This window comes from Marmota flaviventris, chromosome 11 (genome assembly GCF_047511675.1).
Source record: "Marmota flaviventris isolate mMarFla1 chromosome 11, mMarFla1.hap1, whole genome shotgun sequence".
Lineage (NCBI taxonomy): Eukaryota > Metazoa > Chordata > Mammalia > Rodentia > Sciuridae > Marmota > Marmota flaviventris.
This window is the reverse complement of record NC_092508.1, coordinates 58,448,493-58,467,971: the sequence shown is the minus strand read 5'-3', so window position 1 is coordinate 58,467,971 and position 19,479 is coordinate 58,448,493. Positions and strand designations below refer to the sequence as shown.

Here is a 19,479-nt window from a genome sequence, read left to right as displayed (position 1 = left end):
ACAAGCGTATCTCGCTGAATGATCTTGTGTATTTTTTGTTAACCGAGTCACTTTTCAAAGCTCTTAAGTATCAATCTACAGAAAATGAGATGCTCTTAAGTGGTATTTTCTTTTGGTTCATAGAGGAATAGTTCACTAGTGAACTACTACAAGTTGTTAAATACTCATATACACTAAACACTTTTTTAATAGAAAAAAATTACCTTAGAATAATTCTTCCAATATTACATATCTAGAAGATATTCAACTTTTTTAAAATATAGAAAAATATTTAAAATCACTTAAGACTAAACTACTTTGTTAGGAAAAAATCTAAAATCAATAATATATTAAAGGATACTAACAAAACCTCAAAACTAAATAATTTTCAAGAGTATTTTTCTTTGTTGAGTTTAGTCTCTAAATTATGTTTGGAAATTCTTGGATCACATGCTCTATAAATAATATAAAATCCCATTATTATTTAGAAACAACTCTACTATCATTCTAAAAGGGCTTAATCTCCTGACTCAAGGGACAGTTTAAGTGAATAATCATCTTCATACAATCTTAAATATTAAAAAATGACCCTATGTGCTGGGTTGTATCTCGGAGGTAGAACACTCACCTAGCATGCATGACACACTGGGTTTGACCCTCAGCACCACATAGAAATAAAATAAAGGTATTGTGTCCTCCTACAACTAAAAATAAATATTAAAATAAAAGACTCTAAAAATTATCTAAAGGGATTTAAAGATTCAAATTCTAATCCTTTTAACTTCAAATCAATCAAATTCCATTATTTCTATCACATGCTTTTAGTTACGTATTTGGGAAAATTGTCCACGTTTAATTTATGTGTTTAGGGTTTTCCTATGCATTTAAAAATGTAACAAACAAGGCTGAAACAGGAGAATCCAGAGTTCAAAGCCAGGCACGAAGTGAGGACGAAGCAACTCAGGGAGACTCTGTCTCTAAGTAAAATACAAAATAGGGCTGGGTTGTGGCTCAGTGGTAGAGGGCTAGCCTAGCATGTGCAAGGCCCTGGGTTTGATCCTCAGCGCCACATAAAAATAAACAAATGAAATAAAGGTATTGTGTTCAACTACAACTAAAAATAAGTTTTTGTTATTGTTGTTGTTTTAAATGCACTGCTTTAACAATCTTCCTTTGGGAAAACCTATCATTCCCTTCCTATCTCAGGGATTCTGCAATTTCTGACCTAGATGAACAATTAAAGCCAGAAAAGCTTCCCTTTCTCTATGGCAGTTAAGATTTTTACTTCAGTCCTGAGAAAGCTTTTGGCTTTTGAAACAAGATGTCTGCTCCTTTTCCAGACCCCATACTTTGGAAAAGTTTCACACCCTGCACTCTAGTTCTGGTGTTAAGACACGATATACAGACTCTTATTTCCTCGTTCATATAATCGCCTGGGTTCTATATATACAAATATGTACACACAAAAATATACCTAATGGCAGATTTTTCATAACTATTCCATCTATTGTAAATATTGGTTACTCAAGAGTTGTTTTAGAAAATTAGTGCAATGTATTAAAATCAAGTGTTAGGAAATTTCATGGCTTCACTTATGATAGCTTTTATTTTGGAAATGAACTATTATTAAACTGTATCTAAACCTGGATTACAGTTGAATTATGTTCAGTGCTTCTTTAAAAAAATGTACTGCTTTAAAGGGGAAACAAAAGAGGTTGCAAATGGAATTGATAAAACTAATATGAATTCACATAGGCTAAGGGTTAATAAGGTTTTTTAAAATTTAACAAAGTCATTCTTAGGTGAAAAATTAAATTGCCAATTTAATTTTCTATACACGCTTCTTAAATAAATATACCTGTTTACAATTTCAGTGTCTAAAATCAAGCATCTGAAAATGGCTAAGTTAAAAAATAAGACACAAATTTTCTTATCCCGTACCACTACAATATTTTAAATGCATAGGAATACAACAACAAACTCAAAAGAAAAAAAAATAGTGTTTTATTAACTACCACACTGTTATAATACACTTGAAACGTACAATAAGGTAGCCTTTAAATCTGAGGTGGTCTTAAAGATAACAAATGAACAGAATTCCAAATTTCTGAAATAGGTGAACTGCTGCAGTTATAGGTATACATTTAGGAAAATTGTATAGCTCTTACAAGACCAGCAATGTAACTTTATTTTGTACATTTTTAATTGAAAATATAAACAATAATTAAAAAATAAAAAGAAAATACAGCATAATAAAAAACATACGTTTCTCAATTAAATGTATTGGATACATATAAATTTTAAGGGAAGAAGCAAAAAAAAGGAAAATGGTTGATATTTAAGTGCAGACTGACTACCTAGACAAAACAAACAAAAAAAAAAAAACTTAAAAAAATATCATAAAATGTCTAGTTTTCTATGACTAATATCCATATAGTTGGAGTATTGTCACTATGGAAGTGATTTTGTTATGTTTGCATATGTTATACTTTACTGGTAATTTACATGATGGCTTTTAAGGCCCTGGCAGACATGGTTTTTGGAAACAAGATTGGATAAAAATCACCGCTAAGACGCAATACACCTTATTTATTTTTCTTTCTTTTTTTTTTTTGGTCCTCCAATATTCAAGAAAAGGGCTAATTCACTATAACATTTTCTTACCACCCAAATGCCTCAACCTATACATTTTAAACTTTTTTTAAACATTGGTTATATTGCCCAACTTCGTTATTGAAAGAATATTAACAAGACATTATTTTGGCAAATTAAATCTTAAACATGGCTTTTCAACAGGATTTAAAAGGTGACTATCCCTAGAGTTCCATGTTAAAATGTAGTTTTCAAAATCTTACAAGAGTAATGCTTAAAATATTGTACATAGTTAACCTAATTAAAATAATTAGCTTCAAAATGACAAATTGATAAGCTAAGTAAAGCCTACACTATGTAACATTTGCTTGGAAACTTGATTTGTCAGTTATGCATAATAAAAATTCCAGTCATCAAGAAAATTACAAAAATTTTTATCATAACATGATTTCTTTCACCCACCAACTTTTTTTTTTTTATCTTACAATAGATAAATACCAACATGTTCTCATTTTTACACTAAACCACACAGGATTGATGCATTTGGTTAGACTACCATTCGCATTGTTAAATTCAATTTTCTCTTTATATAACTTGGTAAAATTTCATTTCTTCTAGATTCCAAAAGTACCTACAAAACCCATGCAATTTTACCATTTTTAATATACTATGGAATATCATACAAAGTAAGGCATTTCAGTGTCATGTATAACCAAGTTACTGTCAATCCAAAAATTTTTGCACATCAATAAAAAGATATCTAAGAACTTAGGAACAATATTCTTCTCACTACTGTATAAAAATAACCACAATGATTAAGTATTTGTGTAATATTTACTCCATTGTCTCATTTCCAGAAACTGTCACAAGCTGTAAAGGTATTTCAGTGTTGGTAAGGATATCCTGATTGCTGGTGGCAGAAGTATTAACAGTTCCTATCCCTGAAACAGAACCTTGTTGAATATTTGCAAGGATAAGTGTTGTTCCTCCTGCAGTTATCAAAGTATCATCTCGCCCAGCTTCCACAGAGGCTAGCACTGTACTGCTAGAGTGAATAACTTTTTTGTTTTGATGTGTTTTAATATGTTTGGCAAGGTGGTCACTTCTCATAAAACGTTTTGAACATTCTGGACAAACAAATTTCTTCTCACCTGTTAAGAAAAAAAAAATTGTTACTTAGTTTTAAAAATTCAATCTCAAATAGTCAGATAGAATTCTCTCTTAAAGCCAAAACTGATGGTTGAGGGTGAAAAGCAGGGATCTACTAAAATTGTATTAGTTTCATGAGCTGCTTCCTCAAGATTCCTCTTATTGAATATCTCTCCAAAATTAATTCCATCTTTACTTCTGGATGAAAAGCAATCCTCAAACATATTATATGAGAGACTAATAAACTATAATAATATTTTGATTTGAAACACCTCTGTTAAAGCCTGTAGTCCCTGTGACTTTAGAGGTTGAGTCAGGAAGACCACAAATTCGAGGCCAGCCTGGGCAATTTAACGTAGCTCAGTGGTAGAGTGCACAAGGTCCTGGGTTCAATACTATTTAACCTTTGTTTGGAAACAATCAAGGTGAAAGAAATAGAAACCAGCTAATAAACACAATCATCCATATGTAACACACTTCTTTTCATATCCACAACACTAAACTTTCAACTCTTAAATATGAACTCAAGTAACAACACTGAGCACTTCCAGAGTAAAGCAAAGATGTGTAAGCTTTAGGCTCAAAAAGATTGAGTAGTATCAAGAATAATGGAGATGGCTACCTGACATGGTTTCAGTTGGAATAACCAATATCAGCTTGATATACCAAGATTTTAAAGGTATTAATAAATGATGCCTAAATTTACTTTCTAGCAAGAATACTTAATACAAAAGACAGATTGAATTTCTACTATATCAATAACCTACTACATAAGAGGGTTATGAAAGAGAAGACAAAGGGGAACCTAAAAGGAATCAAGAGTGAAATCAATCAATAAATCTAGTAAACAGTTTCTTAATTTCTTTCTTCAAAAATGTTTAGTGGGGGGGGTTGGGATTATGGCTCAGAGGTAGAGCGATCGCCTCGCACATGCAAGGCCCTGGGTTCGATCCTCAGCACCGCATAAAAATAAATAAATAAAAATGTTTTAGTGGGGCTGGGTGTTGTGGCTCAGCAGCAGAGCACTCGCCTTGCAGGTACGAGAACCTGGGTTCGATCCTGAGCACCATGCAATCCCAGCACAGTTTGGAAGGCTGAGACAAGAGGATTGCAAGTTGAAGGCTGGCCTTAGCACTTCCCTAAGTAACTTAGTGAGACCCTATCTCAAAATTAAAAAAAAAAAAAAATGAGGGCTGGGATTGTGGCTCAGAGGTAGAGCACTCGCTAGCACTTGTGAGATGCTGGGTTTGATCCTCAGCACCACATAAAAATAAATAAAATAAAGGTATTGTGTCCAACTACAACTAAAAAATAAAAATTAAAAAAAAAAAAAAAGAAAGAAAGAAAAGGGATGGGAATGTGGCTCAGTGATAAAGCACATCTGAGTTCAATCTCTAGTACACCCCCACCCCCAACAAGGTTTACCTAGCTTCCATTTCTGTACCTTTACTCTAGGTAAGTCCATTAGCCCTAATGCATTAACCACGACGCAATAACCTCCTAGTCTTACCTTCTCCAAGCCAATAAAACATCAGACTCATTTTCCCAAATATTACACTATAAAACTTCATCTTTGTACTAAATGATATGTAATGCAAGGGTAACTTCAAGATAACCCAACAGTTCAGATGCTCCATTGCCTTTACAGGTCCTTCTACAATATGCCTCAATCCTACATAACAGAAATAGTTTATGTAAAAACTTTAAACTTCACTCATGCTCTTACTTCTATCAACACACCACCATTTTTTAGAAAAATACTTCCCAATATTTTTTTTGAAGATCAGTCATAAGAGATGTTCCACAACAAATAGCACAATGATCAAATGAGGTTGGGAAAACTTAATACATATTATACCATCCATTAAAGACATATGATGTTCATTTAGCTTTCAATTTAAAAATTCTAAGAAGTACTCCCTTGTAGGTATTTGTATCCTCTTTAACCCACTTATTTGATCATACACTTTTTCCTCCATTTACATTATTTCCTTTTAAAACTTACTGACCAAATTGCAATAAAGAAAAGTTTTAAGGTTTACTACCCAAGGATGCCTTTATATCTCAAGCAATAATTATCTTTCCTTCTGAGAATATCCAATAGCACAAACTATAATATAAAATCTTTTCACTATCTACCTTTTTTTGGGTGGAGGGGTACCAGGGAATCCCCAGCTACCCCTACCCCCTTTTTGGTATTTTATTTAAAGACAGGGTCTCACTAAATTGCTGAGGCTGGCTGTGAACTCAAAATCTTCCTGTCTCACCCTCAAAAGAAATTGGGATTACAAGCATGTGTCACCAGGCCTGGCTTCTATTTTCATATACTGTTTGTTGCAAGTTAATCTTATCTGACTACTACCTAATGAAAGATATAGAAGTAGAATATCTAATATGTGTAATGTTTTATACTTCACTGATTGTTTTATATAGTATTTAAAGTCAAAGTAAAAAGCATAAAGCAGAAACAGGGACAGTTTATTTGCTTATCTACTAGAGAACTTAGATTGGAATCCAGATGTTGCAGACTTAATCCAACATTGCTCTCCATTTCACCATGCTTTTTTCTTCTAAACTCTCTAAAAATTGTGTAACAGTATCTATTTTCCAATTCTTTAATGTTGATCATAGACTGATGAATGAATGCTTTAAATTTTTTTTTTTTTAGTTTTATATGGACAGCATGCCTTTATTTTATTTATTTTTATGTGGTGCTAAGGATCGAACCCAATGCCTCACACGTGCTAGGCAAGTACTCTGTCAATGAGCTACAGCCCCAGCTTAAATAAATACATTGATCATGTAATTTTTACATGGTAGCAAGAGGAAACTATCTCTAAATTATTAGTACATTAGACTTCAGCTTAGATCAGTCCTGGGGTCTACCTCATGTAACAATCACATAATGCTATGTAAAAACAACCAAATAATGTTCATGTACAAATATGGCATAATAAATCCCACTATTATGTATAACTACAATATACCAATAAGAAAATTTTAAAAAAAAATCAAAGGAGAATTTCAACCTCAACAATGCCTTGGGTATTCTTCAGTGGAATGTCTTTCCCTTACCTCAAGATAAATTACTAATAGGAATGGTGAAATACCCAAATTTAATAGAAGAAAAGGTTTACTCTTTGCTACAGTGTCAGGAGGAAAGAACAACAAGATGGATCAAGAGTAAAAGTAACCAATTTAAAATGAACAAAATAGGTAGATCTTAAAATATTCTACAATGTCAACAAAAGCTAACCAAAATCTTCATAAAATAAAACTTAGTTTTATCAGAGAGTTCACATTGGCTTATTCTTTAGAATTAAAGTTTTTATATTAGTGTTACTGAAGGTAAAACTGTGATATAATTAGTCATCAACATTAAATTCAGCAAATATTAGAGGGAATGGGGTTAAAGCTCAGGGTATAGTGTACGTTTAGTATATGCAAGGTCCTTGGATCAATCCCCTGCACACAAACGCATAAAAAAAAATCAAATATAAAATATCACTAACCTGTATGTGTCCTTCTGTGCCTCTGTAATTCATCACTTCGAGTAAATCTTTTGCCACAGAACATCCAGTTACAAATAAAAGGGCGCTCTCCAGAATGCCAACGCAGATGCGCTCTCAGATGTGAGGTCTTCCCATAGACTTTACCACATCCTGGTATATGACAAATGTGTTGCTTCTTTTTCCCAAGATTGGTACCTCTAAAAAAAAAACACACACACACAGAATAATATACACTTATATGAAAGTATTCAAATGGACATTACCATTTATATCATATATCCATCCTCATGTTGCGTTTCAAAAAGAAGACATTATCAACATGAAATCAGAAATCAAAACTATTTTTATCTCTTTAAATAAAAATTTATATATTTTAAACATGTTTTACATGTTAACTTTATTTCAGAATTAACGATTGCTTTCCAAATGTAAATATACTCAAGAATTATGTAATTATGAATATACATGAATATACAGTAAAGCTCTTTACTAGTCTGTCGAAATCAATTCTCAAATACTAGGCATAAGCCCAATTCAATTAATTGTATGGGAAACTGTTATTATTAAAATAGTCATGTCATGTCAGATAATTTTTTAAATATTTAAACCAAAATACAAATGCACAAATTTAACTGAGCATGGGCATGATTAAAAAGAATATAGGTAGTTTAAGAAGACTGTAAATAAATTAACATGATTTAAGCATATTTATTCAAATAAATCAACGCGATTTAAGCATATTTTTAAAATATTTGAATAGCTACACTTTATATATATGTTAACTTTGGACAAAGCTTTTTTGATTTTTTTTAAATTTAACTAAAGCTATGGTCTTAACTCACATCATTCAATGAAATCAAAATTACTTTTACAGTTAAATTACTTCTGCCATAAATTATGCAAAGGTATCCAAAATAATACATAAGGGATATAACAAAATAACATCTTTTCCATGTCATATAAATTTGACATTACATTTCAGTATTTGATACCAACAACAGAGTTTGGGAGACATGTGCTTTGATGAGTGAACAGAGGCATCTAAACTTTTTTGATTCCAGAACTATTATAGGGACAGTATTAAAGTCTACAACAAAAATCAGGCTGTTATTAAAATTGTAGTTTTTTTTTTTTTAACATGACGTTTTGGACACAACAATTACCAAAATCACATTGTATAAACTTCGCAATGTTTCTCTGAGATTTAACAGTATATTTAATCCCCCATCTGCCCTCCTCCCCCAATCTCACAGTCTAGGTGTAGCCTATAAACTTTCCATATCCTATAAATCCTCCTGTATACAATACACCTATTGTTTCTCAAATTTTACTGGAAAAATGCATATTTCCCCACATTTATATTTTAATGTACTCACACTCAGTAGCATGTGAAATTGCCATAGGACAAACAGTGCTAAACGGTGCAGTGCTGGCTGTTAGGTGCCATAGGTGTTCTGAACAGGGAGACATCAATGTGGGCTCCAGTAGTTAGAGAAGACTTCGTGGAGGAGGTGGGTAGGATTTAGATAGAAAGAAGGGAAGGCATTCCAGGCAGAGGAATAGCATAAGTAAAGACAAGGAGGAGTCATGCTGTTGTCTCAAGGGCAAGGATGTCATAATCTAACACAATTCTAGTTCCTGCTCCAGTCCACCCCCATTTTCTACAACTCTCTTCAAAGAGCTGGGTTTCTGAGTGAAAGGTTTTTCTGGCTCACTTGCAATGCCAAAGTTTGATTGTTTCCATTTCATTCAGCTTCTTAAAAATTTGCTTTATCCTTAATAGCCCTAAGAAAAACAGCAATGTTTGTGGCTAGTAGTGTACAAACCAATTTTACGTATTGTGTTCACCATAGCAATTTCACAGACAACCCAATTCAGTTCACTTGTATATTCATGACCTCTTGCCTCTCCTCTAAGATTACCACTTAGGTGAATCAATGTGCTTTTTATAAACTCAAAAGTGTTATTTCACAAACTCAGCAAAATTTAGCCTGGGAGCACTAACAAAGCCTAAGAATGTAACAACTCAACACAACAAATTTGGGTTCTCAAAAAACCAAAAAATTAGTAGGGAAAGATTTTTCAATTGAATCATAAGAGAAATATTCACTGTTTAAAATGGGATCAGTATCTATCTAAGAAAGAAAAAAATGGAGCACAGTCATACATAAATACTATAATTTAAGGGAAATGCTCAACATTCAAGTCCAAGTTTCCACTTCAAAAGGAAATTTGAGGCTAGGGCTGTAGCTCGGCAGTAGAGCACTTGACTAACATGTATGAAGTGCTGGGTTCAATCCCAAGCACCACAAAAAAGAAAAGGTGGGGGTATTTGATTCAAGATTAAGATCTAAATATGCTAGATATGAATTTTTGCCATGTCCTATGATGGAAGGGAAAAGGACTGAAGTGAATTTCTCAACAAAGAAAAGATTCACACATCTTTTTTGCGGGGGAGGGTGACTGAACTCAGGAGCACTTGACCACTGAACCATATCCTCAGCCCTATTTTCTATTTTATTTAGAGACAGGGTCTCACTGATTCCTTAGCAGCCTCGCAGTTGCTGAGGCTGGCTTTGAACTCACGATCCTCCTATCTCGGCCTCCTGAGCCACTGGGATTACAGGCGTGTGCCATTGTGCCCGGCTTATAACTCTTCTTCTTGACTGACACATAATTAGATACCACTAATACCTATTATATAGCCACTAGCACCTATTAGATAACCTAAAAAACTAACAATTTTAAGTTTCTATTCGTAAGTGCATAGTGATTTAATGACCACACAGAATAAATAATGCAAAATTCTGGGTGGAGTTAAGAAAAGTTGAATAAATCTAGTTTCTCTTGGTTAGGGTGGGAGAAAACAAGACAAACTAAATGCTGACAAAACAAATTTTACAAATTAACTTAAAAAATATGGATCAAGGCTTTAATGCATACAAAACCTACACAATAATAATGTCTTTAGAATTCTATATTACTTTATTACAATCAAGATGTCTCCTCTACTGGTGTTTCTCAAGGTTGGTTCTGCTCAATAAATATTGGCTAAATGAATATGTTTTTATTATTTTTACACCTTGCTCAAAAAGGGAAACAAAACTCAGTTCTCTAAAGATGAATGAAATTAACTCTCAAAAAATGCCATCTTGCTCGTATTGTTTTAAAAAATATTTTAAGAAAATGATTGGGAAAAAAAGGGCCAATTTTTTTTTTAATCTTACATGCCACTTCTCTTCCTTGCAGAATGTTATGAAATATTTTGGACTTACTATATGTTAGTGCTTCTACTAATTAGATGCAACAATTGCAATTTATACAAGTGTTCCTATCTCATACACACACACACACACACACACACACACTAGTTGTATATTGTTCAAAAGAGTTTTAATAGACAATATAGTTTTCTTCTTAAGAACCTTGATTTTTATTACTTATAGGAAGCTATTTTTTAAAACAAAGTAAAGATTGTCCTAGAAAAAAGTGAGTGAATATTTTTCTAATTCTCGGGCTTTTAACACATGATAACAAGGAATCTAATAAAACACTGACCAATTTAAATTTTGTGTTTAAAAAAGTCTGTCAACCATACGATGGAACTACTTATATATAACAATGCGTTCTGCAAACTATCGACATAAAGCTGAAGGCAATATAAAACCGGCAAAAAAATATATGCACATGACAGTTAATACACAAATTAACAGATTCACAAAAGACAAACAATTCACAAGAAATTTTTAAATGGCAAAGTAACAACCAAAAAAATGTTCAACCTCGCCAAGTAAAACAATACTGATATTATTTTCACATGTCAGCTTTAAAAGGTTAAAAAATATGATTAAAATCCAGTGTTTGGGACTGGGGTTGTAGCTCAGTGATAGAGCGCTTGCCTCGCTTGCACAAGGCCCTGGATTTGATCCTCAGCACCAAATATAAATAAATAAAATAAAGGCATTGTGTCCATCTACAACATATATATATATAAAATAACAAAATCCAGTGTTGGTCAGGATGTGAAAATGCAGATATTCTAATACAACGCTGGTGGGAGTTGAAATTGATTCAGCCTTTCTAGCAGAAAATTCTTTGACCCAGCAATTCTAGTTCTGCCAATTTATACTAATGAGATAATCAGACAAATATGCAAAGACCTATGTGAGGATTATGACAAGCCCCAACAAAAGAAAATACTAAATTATTACACATCATGCAATAGAATACTTCAGACATAAAAATGATACAAACTGGACTTGGAAATATGGTGACAAAGTTTTCAAAATAAGAAGAGACAAATAAAACAGTGAGGAGATAATGATTCTACTTTAAAAAAAATGTAATATCTGAAAGGATACATAACAAAGTGCTATAGTGGTTAATATTAAAGTAGGTTAGGATTTTGGAGTTTTAAAAATATTATTCTATATTGCTGAATTTTTAGGAATATGTTAGTTTAGCACATAGCAATTAATTAAAAGATTTTTACTTTAAAGAACAAATGAAACAGGCCAGGCCTAGGTCTACAATTAGATTTGATTTTCATAAGTTCTCTAAAATAAGAATTTCAGAAGTTATTGCCTAACAAGAATTTTTTTGAACAAATAAATTTAAAACAACTGATTACAATAAATGCAAACACCTAAGGATATAATGCAAAAGCAGATTCACTCTATAGATAGTAGTATAATGGCAAAATCTTTGGAGTAAGTATTTGTTTGTTCTTCTCTATAGCTCACTTATAAGACATACTGGAATATATTAAGTTCACAATGTTAGCAGATATTAGCTATTAGTAGTAGTAGTAATAGCAGCAGTTGTAGTAGTATTGCAAATGGGCTGGCCAGTGTACAAATCAGCTAATAAGACCAATCCAAAAAGGCAGAGAAAGTTGATCTTGTCAGATAAACTGCATATATTTATATACACCCTTCTATTTTACAGTATATTTTGTCACTTAAACTGTACTTAACAGTAGTGTGTTAAGACCTTTCACTATGACCAAGAAATTGTTCAGTATAGCTTTACAGTTCTACCAGTTTTTGCTCATGTATTTCAAAGCTATAGAAAAAAGTACTATGAATATTAAATCTGTTTGATGGAAACTTGATATTATTAACAAGAAATATATCCATGTCTGTCCACTTGAAGCTTTAAACCTTAATCCCATCTTGCCTGATAACAATACTGCTATCCAAGTTTTCTCTTTCTCAAAAGTTGACCTGATGCATAATTTATGCATCATCTTCAACATTGCTACATCAATTATTTGAGGTGTTGTTTAAAAATGAGTCACAGTCTCTTAGTCAATAAGCTTAACATCTGACACAAATACTAATGGTTTGAGTTTATTCCTGTCATGTTATTGTCTTAGTATTTAGTTTAAAAAAAAAAAAAACTGACTTGAAATACTAAAAAAAATCCACCCCCCCAATCAGGCCATTTATTCCCATTTCTGTTGAAAATGAAAATGTTTGTGCTTATCAGCTATTTCTGAATTTTCTAATAAAAACAATATTTTTATGTAACTGTAATACTCAAGAATTTTTTTCATCTGTATTTAAGCAAAACCCATTGCTAGTCTGCTAACAGTATTATTTCTAATATGGGCCAATAAAATTGCATCTGTTACATTGTTTTTAAAAAACTACATAATTTTAGTTTTAAAGGCATTCATATCTGAAAATTCAATTTCATATTTTTATTTTCTAATTTATATCACACTCTTTTACAGTCACACACCCAAAAATGATCATGTAATGAATAATTTTCCAAATTAAGTGACATGGCATGCGATATTTTAAAAATTTGGGGTGGTGATATTAGTACTCTTAAAAACAAACAAACACAAAAACAAAAACATAAGGAGTATGGTTCATGTATGCATACCTCCCACCGCCTTCTTTACAGTTGGGACAGGTGCAAGCTACCCTCCGAAGTCTTTTTCCTTCTTGATGTTGTTGGTCCCCTTCTTCATCTACCACCTGTACTCTTAAGTGTGTTAGATCATTGGTATTCAATGTAGAATCACCACTGAGCTGCCACTCTTCAGGATCAGGTTCTTCTTCCTTGATCCTAATATCTAAAGAAAAAAACAAATGCAAATGAGAAGCAGCCCACTGGCCCTGAATGAAAGCATGAGAGCTAAACTTCTCTAACTCAATATTAGGTAAAAACTAAACAAAACAAAAAAGTAAGTCTTTGTTCCTCCTGGCTTATTGTTTTCAAAACAATTTTATTCTAAATAGCAAAGATAAACCAAAAATGGGAATAAAGCCAGCAGGACAGCTTACTTTTTAAAGAATTCAATAAGAGTGAAACTTCAGTTAAGAGTTTATTGGTCAATAAATCCAGTGATCAATGTAAAACGAAACAAATTCTAATGCCTTTAATCTCTCATAATTTACATCTATAATCTCACAGTTTATATCTATTCTGCCTATCTGTAGGTAATATATGGAATGCAAAAGGCAGCATTCACTTGAAACTGTTGCTTACAAACTTAAGCTTTAAAAGTCAACCATTAAGGGCTAAGGCTGTAGCTTATTGGTCAAGCGCCTGCCTGGCATGTGTGAGGCACTGGGTTCAATCCTCAGCATCACATAAAGATAAAGATACTGTGTGTTATCTTTGTTTGTATGTGGTGCTGAGGATCGAACCCGGGCCGCACGCATGCCAGGTGAGCGCGCTACTGCTTGAGCCACATCCCCAGCCCCTGTGTGTGTTATCTACAAACTAAAAAATATTTAAAGAAAAAAAAAGTCAACCATTACCACCAGGCGCAGTGGCACACACCTGTAATCCCAGCAGCTCAGGAGGCTGAGGCAGGATGATTTTGAGTTCAAAGCCAGCCAGCCTTAGCAAAAGTGAGGCACTAAGCAACTCAGTGAGACTCTGTCTTAAAAACAACAACAACAACAAAAAATAGGACTGGGGGTGTGGCTCAATGGTTGAGAGTCCCTGCGTTCAATCCCTGGTACAAAAAAAAAAAAAAAAAAAAAAGTCAACCATTACTAAAATGATCTATAATGTCCACAACATTACTATAAGAAGGACATATAGCAATAAGAGACAGTTTCTATTTGAGAAGTTTTACCATCCTGGGGACAAAATGAGCATGCAATAATTGAAGAATGGATATGGCAGGAAGCTGTGTTACTTTCTCAGCAGAAATGACTATTATACAATAATGCTGTAATAATACAACATCATTTTCTAAGTGAAAGTAAGAGAACTAATCAAGTTTTTTTTTCATCTCAGAAAACTGATTTTTTTTTTTAAAAAAATGATGATTTAGAACACTGAATTAACCTCCTTTAATAAAACAAATTCCTGCACATTTTTAATGTAGCTCAATAGAAGATCATGTGCTTAGTGCATTTGAGGACCTGGGTTCAAACTCCAGCACTGTCCCCCACCCACCAAAAAAAACCCCTATCAAATAACTTGACTTTACATTAATAAAAATTAGAACATATAATCAACAATAAAAAAAACTGCATCAAACAGGTTTAAACTATTTTTTTTTTAAACCAGAATAACCACTCCAAAAATCAAGGGGGGGAATTAGATGAAAGATTTTGGCCTAGGCAACTAAGTAGATGGTGAAATAGGAACTACTACTAGATAAGGTCCAGATGGAGAGGGACAGTTGTTAATTCGATCATTGAGTTTTAACTATTTGAGATATACAGAAGTAAAGAAACTAGTCTTACAGGTTTAGAGCACAGAAAGAGATATATGGTAGAGATACATAGTTGGGAATTCTCACTATGCTACTGAGTCCATCCACCATAGTTTATATCACTCAGGCACTATGAGAATGAGGATAGAAGGTGAGCTATAAGGAACACAAACATTTAAGGGATGAGAAGGGAGCAGCCAAGAAAATATGGTAAATAAAAGGAAAGAATGTGTTTCAAGAAAGAAAGGAGGGCTGGGGATGTGGCTCAAGCGGTAGAACGCTCGTCTGGCATGCGTGCGGCCCGGGTTCGATCCTCAGCACCACATACCAACAAAGATGTTGTGTCTGCGGATAACTAAAAAAATAAATAAATATTTAAAAAATAAAAAAAAAGAAGAAAGAAAGGAAATACACAACATCAGATGCTGCAGATAAGTCAATAAAGAAAATGACTAGTGAGCAAGAAGTGACAGAGTAATAACAACAACTACAGATCTAAACTTTTCATGAAGTTTGAGGAAAAAAGAGAGAAACACAGCAGTGGAAGCTAGAAGGGGACATAAGACAAAAGGTGTTTGGTTTTAAAAATAGGAAAGACAAACCTTTAAAATGCTTATGAGAAAGATTCACTAGAGAGGGAGAGTGAATTTCCAGCCAGGAGGACATGATAATCCAGAGCACTTACAGGTTTAGCTGATGGAGCAGTCATCTTTTCCTTTGCTGGATGAGGGACCAAAAGATAAGAGCACATTCATTCATCTAATAGATATAATTATCTACTATGTGCCCAGATATAGAATGAATTTTATTTGATGGCTAGGAATTAAGGCCCAATTGAATAGCTCTAACCTGCTGTTTCTATGTTCCCAGTGAAAGGATTAAGTGGGAATCAGATATGAACAAAAGTCCTTCCATATACTATGTAAGTAAACCTTAACCTATGTTACTTTATAATCAGGTACTCAATCGTATTATTATAACAAAAGACTGCACAAATATTGTCCAGTACTAGCCTTTACAAGATGAACATAGGTTATCACATATATAGTTCTGGATATTTAAGTCCATAAAATGAGAAATCTTATCAAATATTTTAAAAGCTACTCATTTTAGTTTTTTTTACAATCTTCTTTTTATTTAACATCATTTGTGATAAGATGGTAGGGAAAAGGGAGGCAAAATAATAACAAAAATGGATATAAAGACCCCGGCGCAGTGGCACATGTCTATAATCCCAGTGGCTCAGGAGACTGAGGCAGGAGGATGAGAGTTCAAAGCCAGCCTCAACAAAAATAAGGCACGAAGCAATTCAGTGATACCCTGACTCTAAATAAAATACAAATAGGGCTGGGAGATATGGCTCAATGTTGAGTACCCCTGAGTTCAATCTCTGGTACCCCCACCCACCAAAAAAAGAATGGATAAAGAGCTCAGCATGGTGGGGGTGGGGGTGAACGAATGACACTTGCAAACTTCAGTGAGGTCCTAAGCAATTTAGCAAGACCCCATCTCAAAATAAAAAAGGGCTGGGTATGTAGCTCAGTGGTTAAAAATCCCTGGGTTCAAAAAAGAAAGAAAGAAAAAGAATGGATAAAGAGCCAGGCAACATACCTGAAATCCCAACAACTTAGGAAGCCTAGGCAAGAGGATCCCAAGTTAAGTTAGTCGATAACTTAGGCCCTAAACAATTCAGTGAGACCTTGTCTCAAAATAAAAAAGAAAGCACCCTGGGTTCAATCCCCAGCCTCCTGCCCCCTACGGAAAAGAATGGATGAAGAAACTGTCTGGACAGGACCTATATAAGAAGAATTAAAGACAAGCATAGGGAACAAAAGAGCAATTGATGAGATGGGAAAGAATGAAACACAACCTCACTGAGGAAATGAAGATATTTTAGGACATTCTTGTTATTACAGAAACCTACAAAGAACATGTTTGAAGAATGAGTCATAGAAATGAATACTCAAACTTAAGTTTTCTTTCTTACTGCATCTGGATAAACCATAGGCAAAAAGAACTTAAGTCCAAACTGAACAATCTTGTCCACCCAAAAAAAATCTTTGGAAAAGGAATCTCATGAAAATAGAAGGGAGAATAGCAAGGTGAGGTGGAGTGGCGGGATGGAAAAAAAGGAAGGGGAAGAACTGAACAATAAAACTGAGCAAAGTATGCTAATGTGCATGTACAAATATGCCACAATGAAACCCACTATTCTGTATAATTAATATGCACCAATTTAAAAATATCTCCCTGCATCAACCTACCTACTCCAACTATCAACTTCAAGTAAGCCCTATTAGTCCATCCCCAGGCTCTCATCTTCAATCCCCCTTCTACTCAGCTTCCCAAATTTTCTTCTAAATAAGAATTTTATTGCATTACTTTCCTGATTGAACACTTGCACTATTCCTCTAGTTTCAACAGGATCAAGTCCAATCTCATTAACTCGGTATTCAATCTGGCTCCACCCTGCTCTTCCAACTTCAAATATTAAAAAAACTGCAATTCTCAGCATTTTTTCCTTATATGAATTATTCCTTTTGACTACACTGCTCTCCAGTTTTTTTGCTCTTCATCTAAGTAGTCCTCTATCTCTCCTTCAAGACAGATCAAAAGTCATTTCCCTTTATACATGTTTATGGTAGAATTAATTACATTTATTTGTCCCTATATCTCCCTACATAACAAATGCTTTGCTCAATAATGCTCAGAAAATACAATCTGACTAAAATGAACTAACCTTCTTTAAGGAAGAATTTCCAATACTGGTAATGATCTACTTAGGAAAACTTTGTGTCTACTTCTTTATGTGCAAATATTGTGTCTAACTAAAAAATAAATGTTTAAAAAAAAAAAAAAGTTCAAAGCCAGACTCAGCAACTTAGCAAAGCCCTAAAGCAAAGTAGAGAGACCCTCTCCTCTCTAAATAAAATATAAAAAAGGGCTGGGGGTGTGGCTCAGTGGTTAAGTGCCCCTGGGTTTTACCGCTGGTACCAATAAATAAATAAATATATAAAAGATTAAGAATCAACTCCTATAAACAGGACCACAAAGTGCTCACTAAAGACAATAAATTATTGCCCATCAAGTATTACCAACAATTTCCAATCACTGTATTTACTCATATATATTTGGGCTTTATTTAAAAATTCTAATCATAAATTAATGTCCTTAATACTTCCCCTTTGTCAAATGCATGCCAATTTAAGACAAATACAGGATGAACATCCCTACCTAAACTGTAAAAATCTTTAGTGCTCCAAAATCCAAAAAGTTTCAGATTTGGAGGATTTTAGATTTGGGATGCTCAAGTGGTAACACCTATGCAAATATAAAGAGATCCAAAAAACTCCCAAATCTGAAACACTTCTGGTCTCAAACATTTGGGTAAGGGATACTCAACCTGAACCTTAAGTTTTCAGTATTAGTCAATCAAGTTTACATCTTCTTCAATTTCTTTATGTAGATTAGAAAAAATCATTTTCTAACTATGCTGTATTAGTGTCCTCAATGGTACTTAATAATTCTGAGATCTGCTGGATAAGGAGAAAGGAAAATAATAATGCATCAAAATGGCCCATAAAAGTATGAAAAGGACTGAACATCATCATTACTAGGGAAATAAAAATGTAATTCACAATGAGATATTACTACATTATACCAAAATGACTAAAAACTTCTAAATAGATAACTTTCAATTGTTGGAAAAGAAGTAAAGCCAATGACACTAGGATCCTACACTGCTGGTAGTTATGTAAATTAGCAGAACCACACTGGAAACTCTTTCATCCATAATCCATATCTTCTAACACTGAATCTATCTATACAATTATGGTCCAAATACTTTCACTCCTAAGGATATATCCAACAGAAATGCATATATGACACCAAAGAATGTATAAAAATCACAACATTATCCATAACCAGATTATATCCACTAGTATTGAAATGAAAAAACATGATGTATTCATCTGTATAATGCAACATGCTAAAATAATGAAAATTAACAACTTAACATGCAATGATAAGAGTGACTCTAATTTTGAACAAAGGATGTCAAATCTATATACATATTCTATTTAAATATATACACATTAAAAAATACATGTATATTTCCCCCTATACAATAAGATCACATGATTTTTGTAAATTAGGAATTCCATTTATATAAAAAGGTATTGTGTCCAACTATAACTAATTGAAAACTCAGAATAGGCAATGGCTCCAACTAAAATGCTGTGAAAACGCAAAAGCTCTAAAGACAGTAAAATAAAATAAAAAACAAAATAAAAATCAGTGTTTGCCAGGGAATAGAGAAGGACGAATAGGTAGGGCAAGAGGAACTTTAGGAAAGTGATAATACTCAATATGATACTATAATGGTAAATATATGTTATTTATTTACCCAAAATCACAGACTGTAAAACACCAAGAGTATGCAGAGTATGAGCTTTGGGTGATAATGACGTGTCATTGTAGGTTTATCAAGTATAACATACCACTCTAATGGAAGATGTTGATAATTGAGGAAGCTATGCATGTGTGGGAGTAGGGGATATA

The 19,479-nt window shown here is 33.3% G+C and overlaps 1 protein-coding gene across 7 annotated transcripts in view; it reads right to left on the bottom strand.

Annotated features, from left to right (window-relative positions):
- Positions 1-1,960: 1,960 nt before the first annotated feature.
- Positions 1,961-19,479, bottom strand: part of Sp3 (Sp3 transcription factor) — a 110,844-nt gene continuing 93,325 nt past the window's right edge. For all 7 annotated transcript variants that reach the window (XM_071619060.1, XM_071619064.1, XM_071619065.1 and 4 more), the window contains 3 exons: positions 13,125-13,317; positions 7,233-7,429; positions 1,961-3,722 (listed from right to left, as the gene is read on the bottom strand). In XM_071619060.1, coding sequence (XP_071475161.1) covers positions 3,406-3,722; positions 7,233-7,429; positions 13,125-13,317 — 707 coding nt within the window. In that variant the 3' untranslated portion in view covers positions 1,961-3,405. The remainder of the gene's footprint in view (positions 3,723-7,232; positions 7,430-13,124; positions 13,318-19,479) is intronic.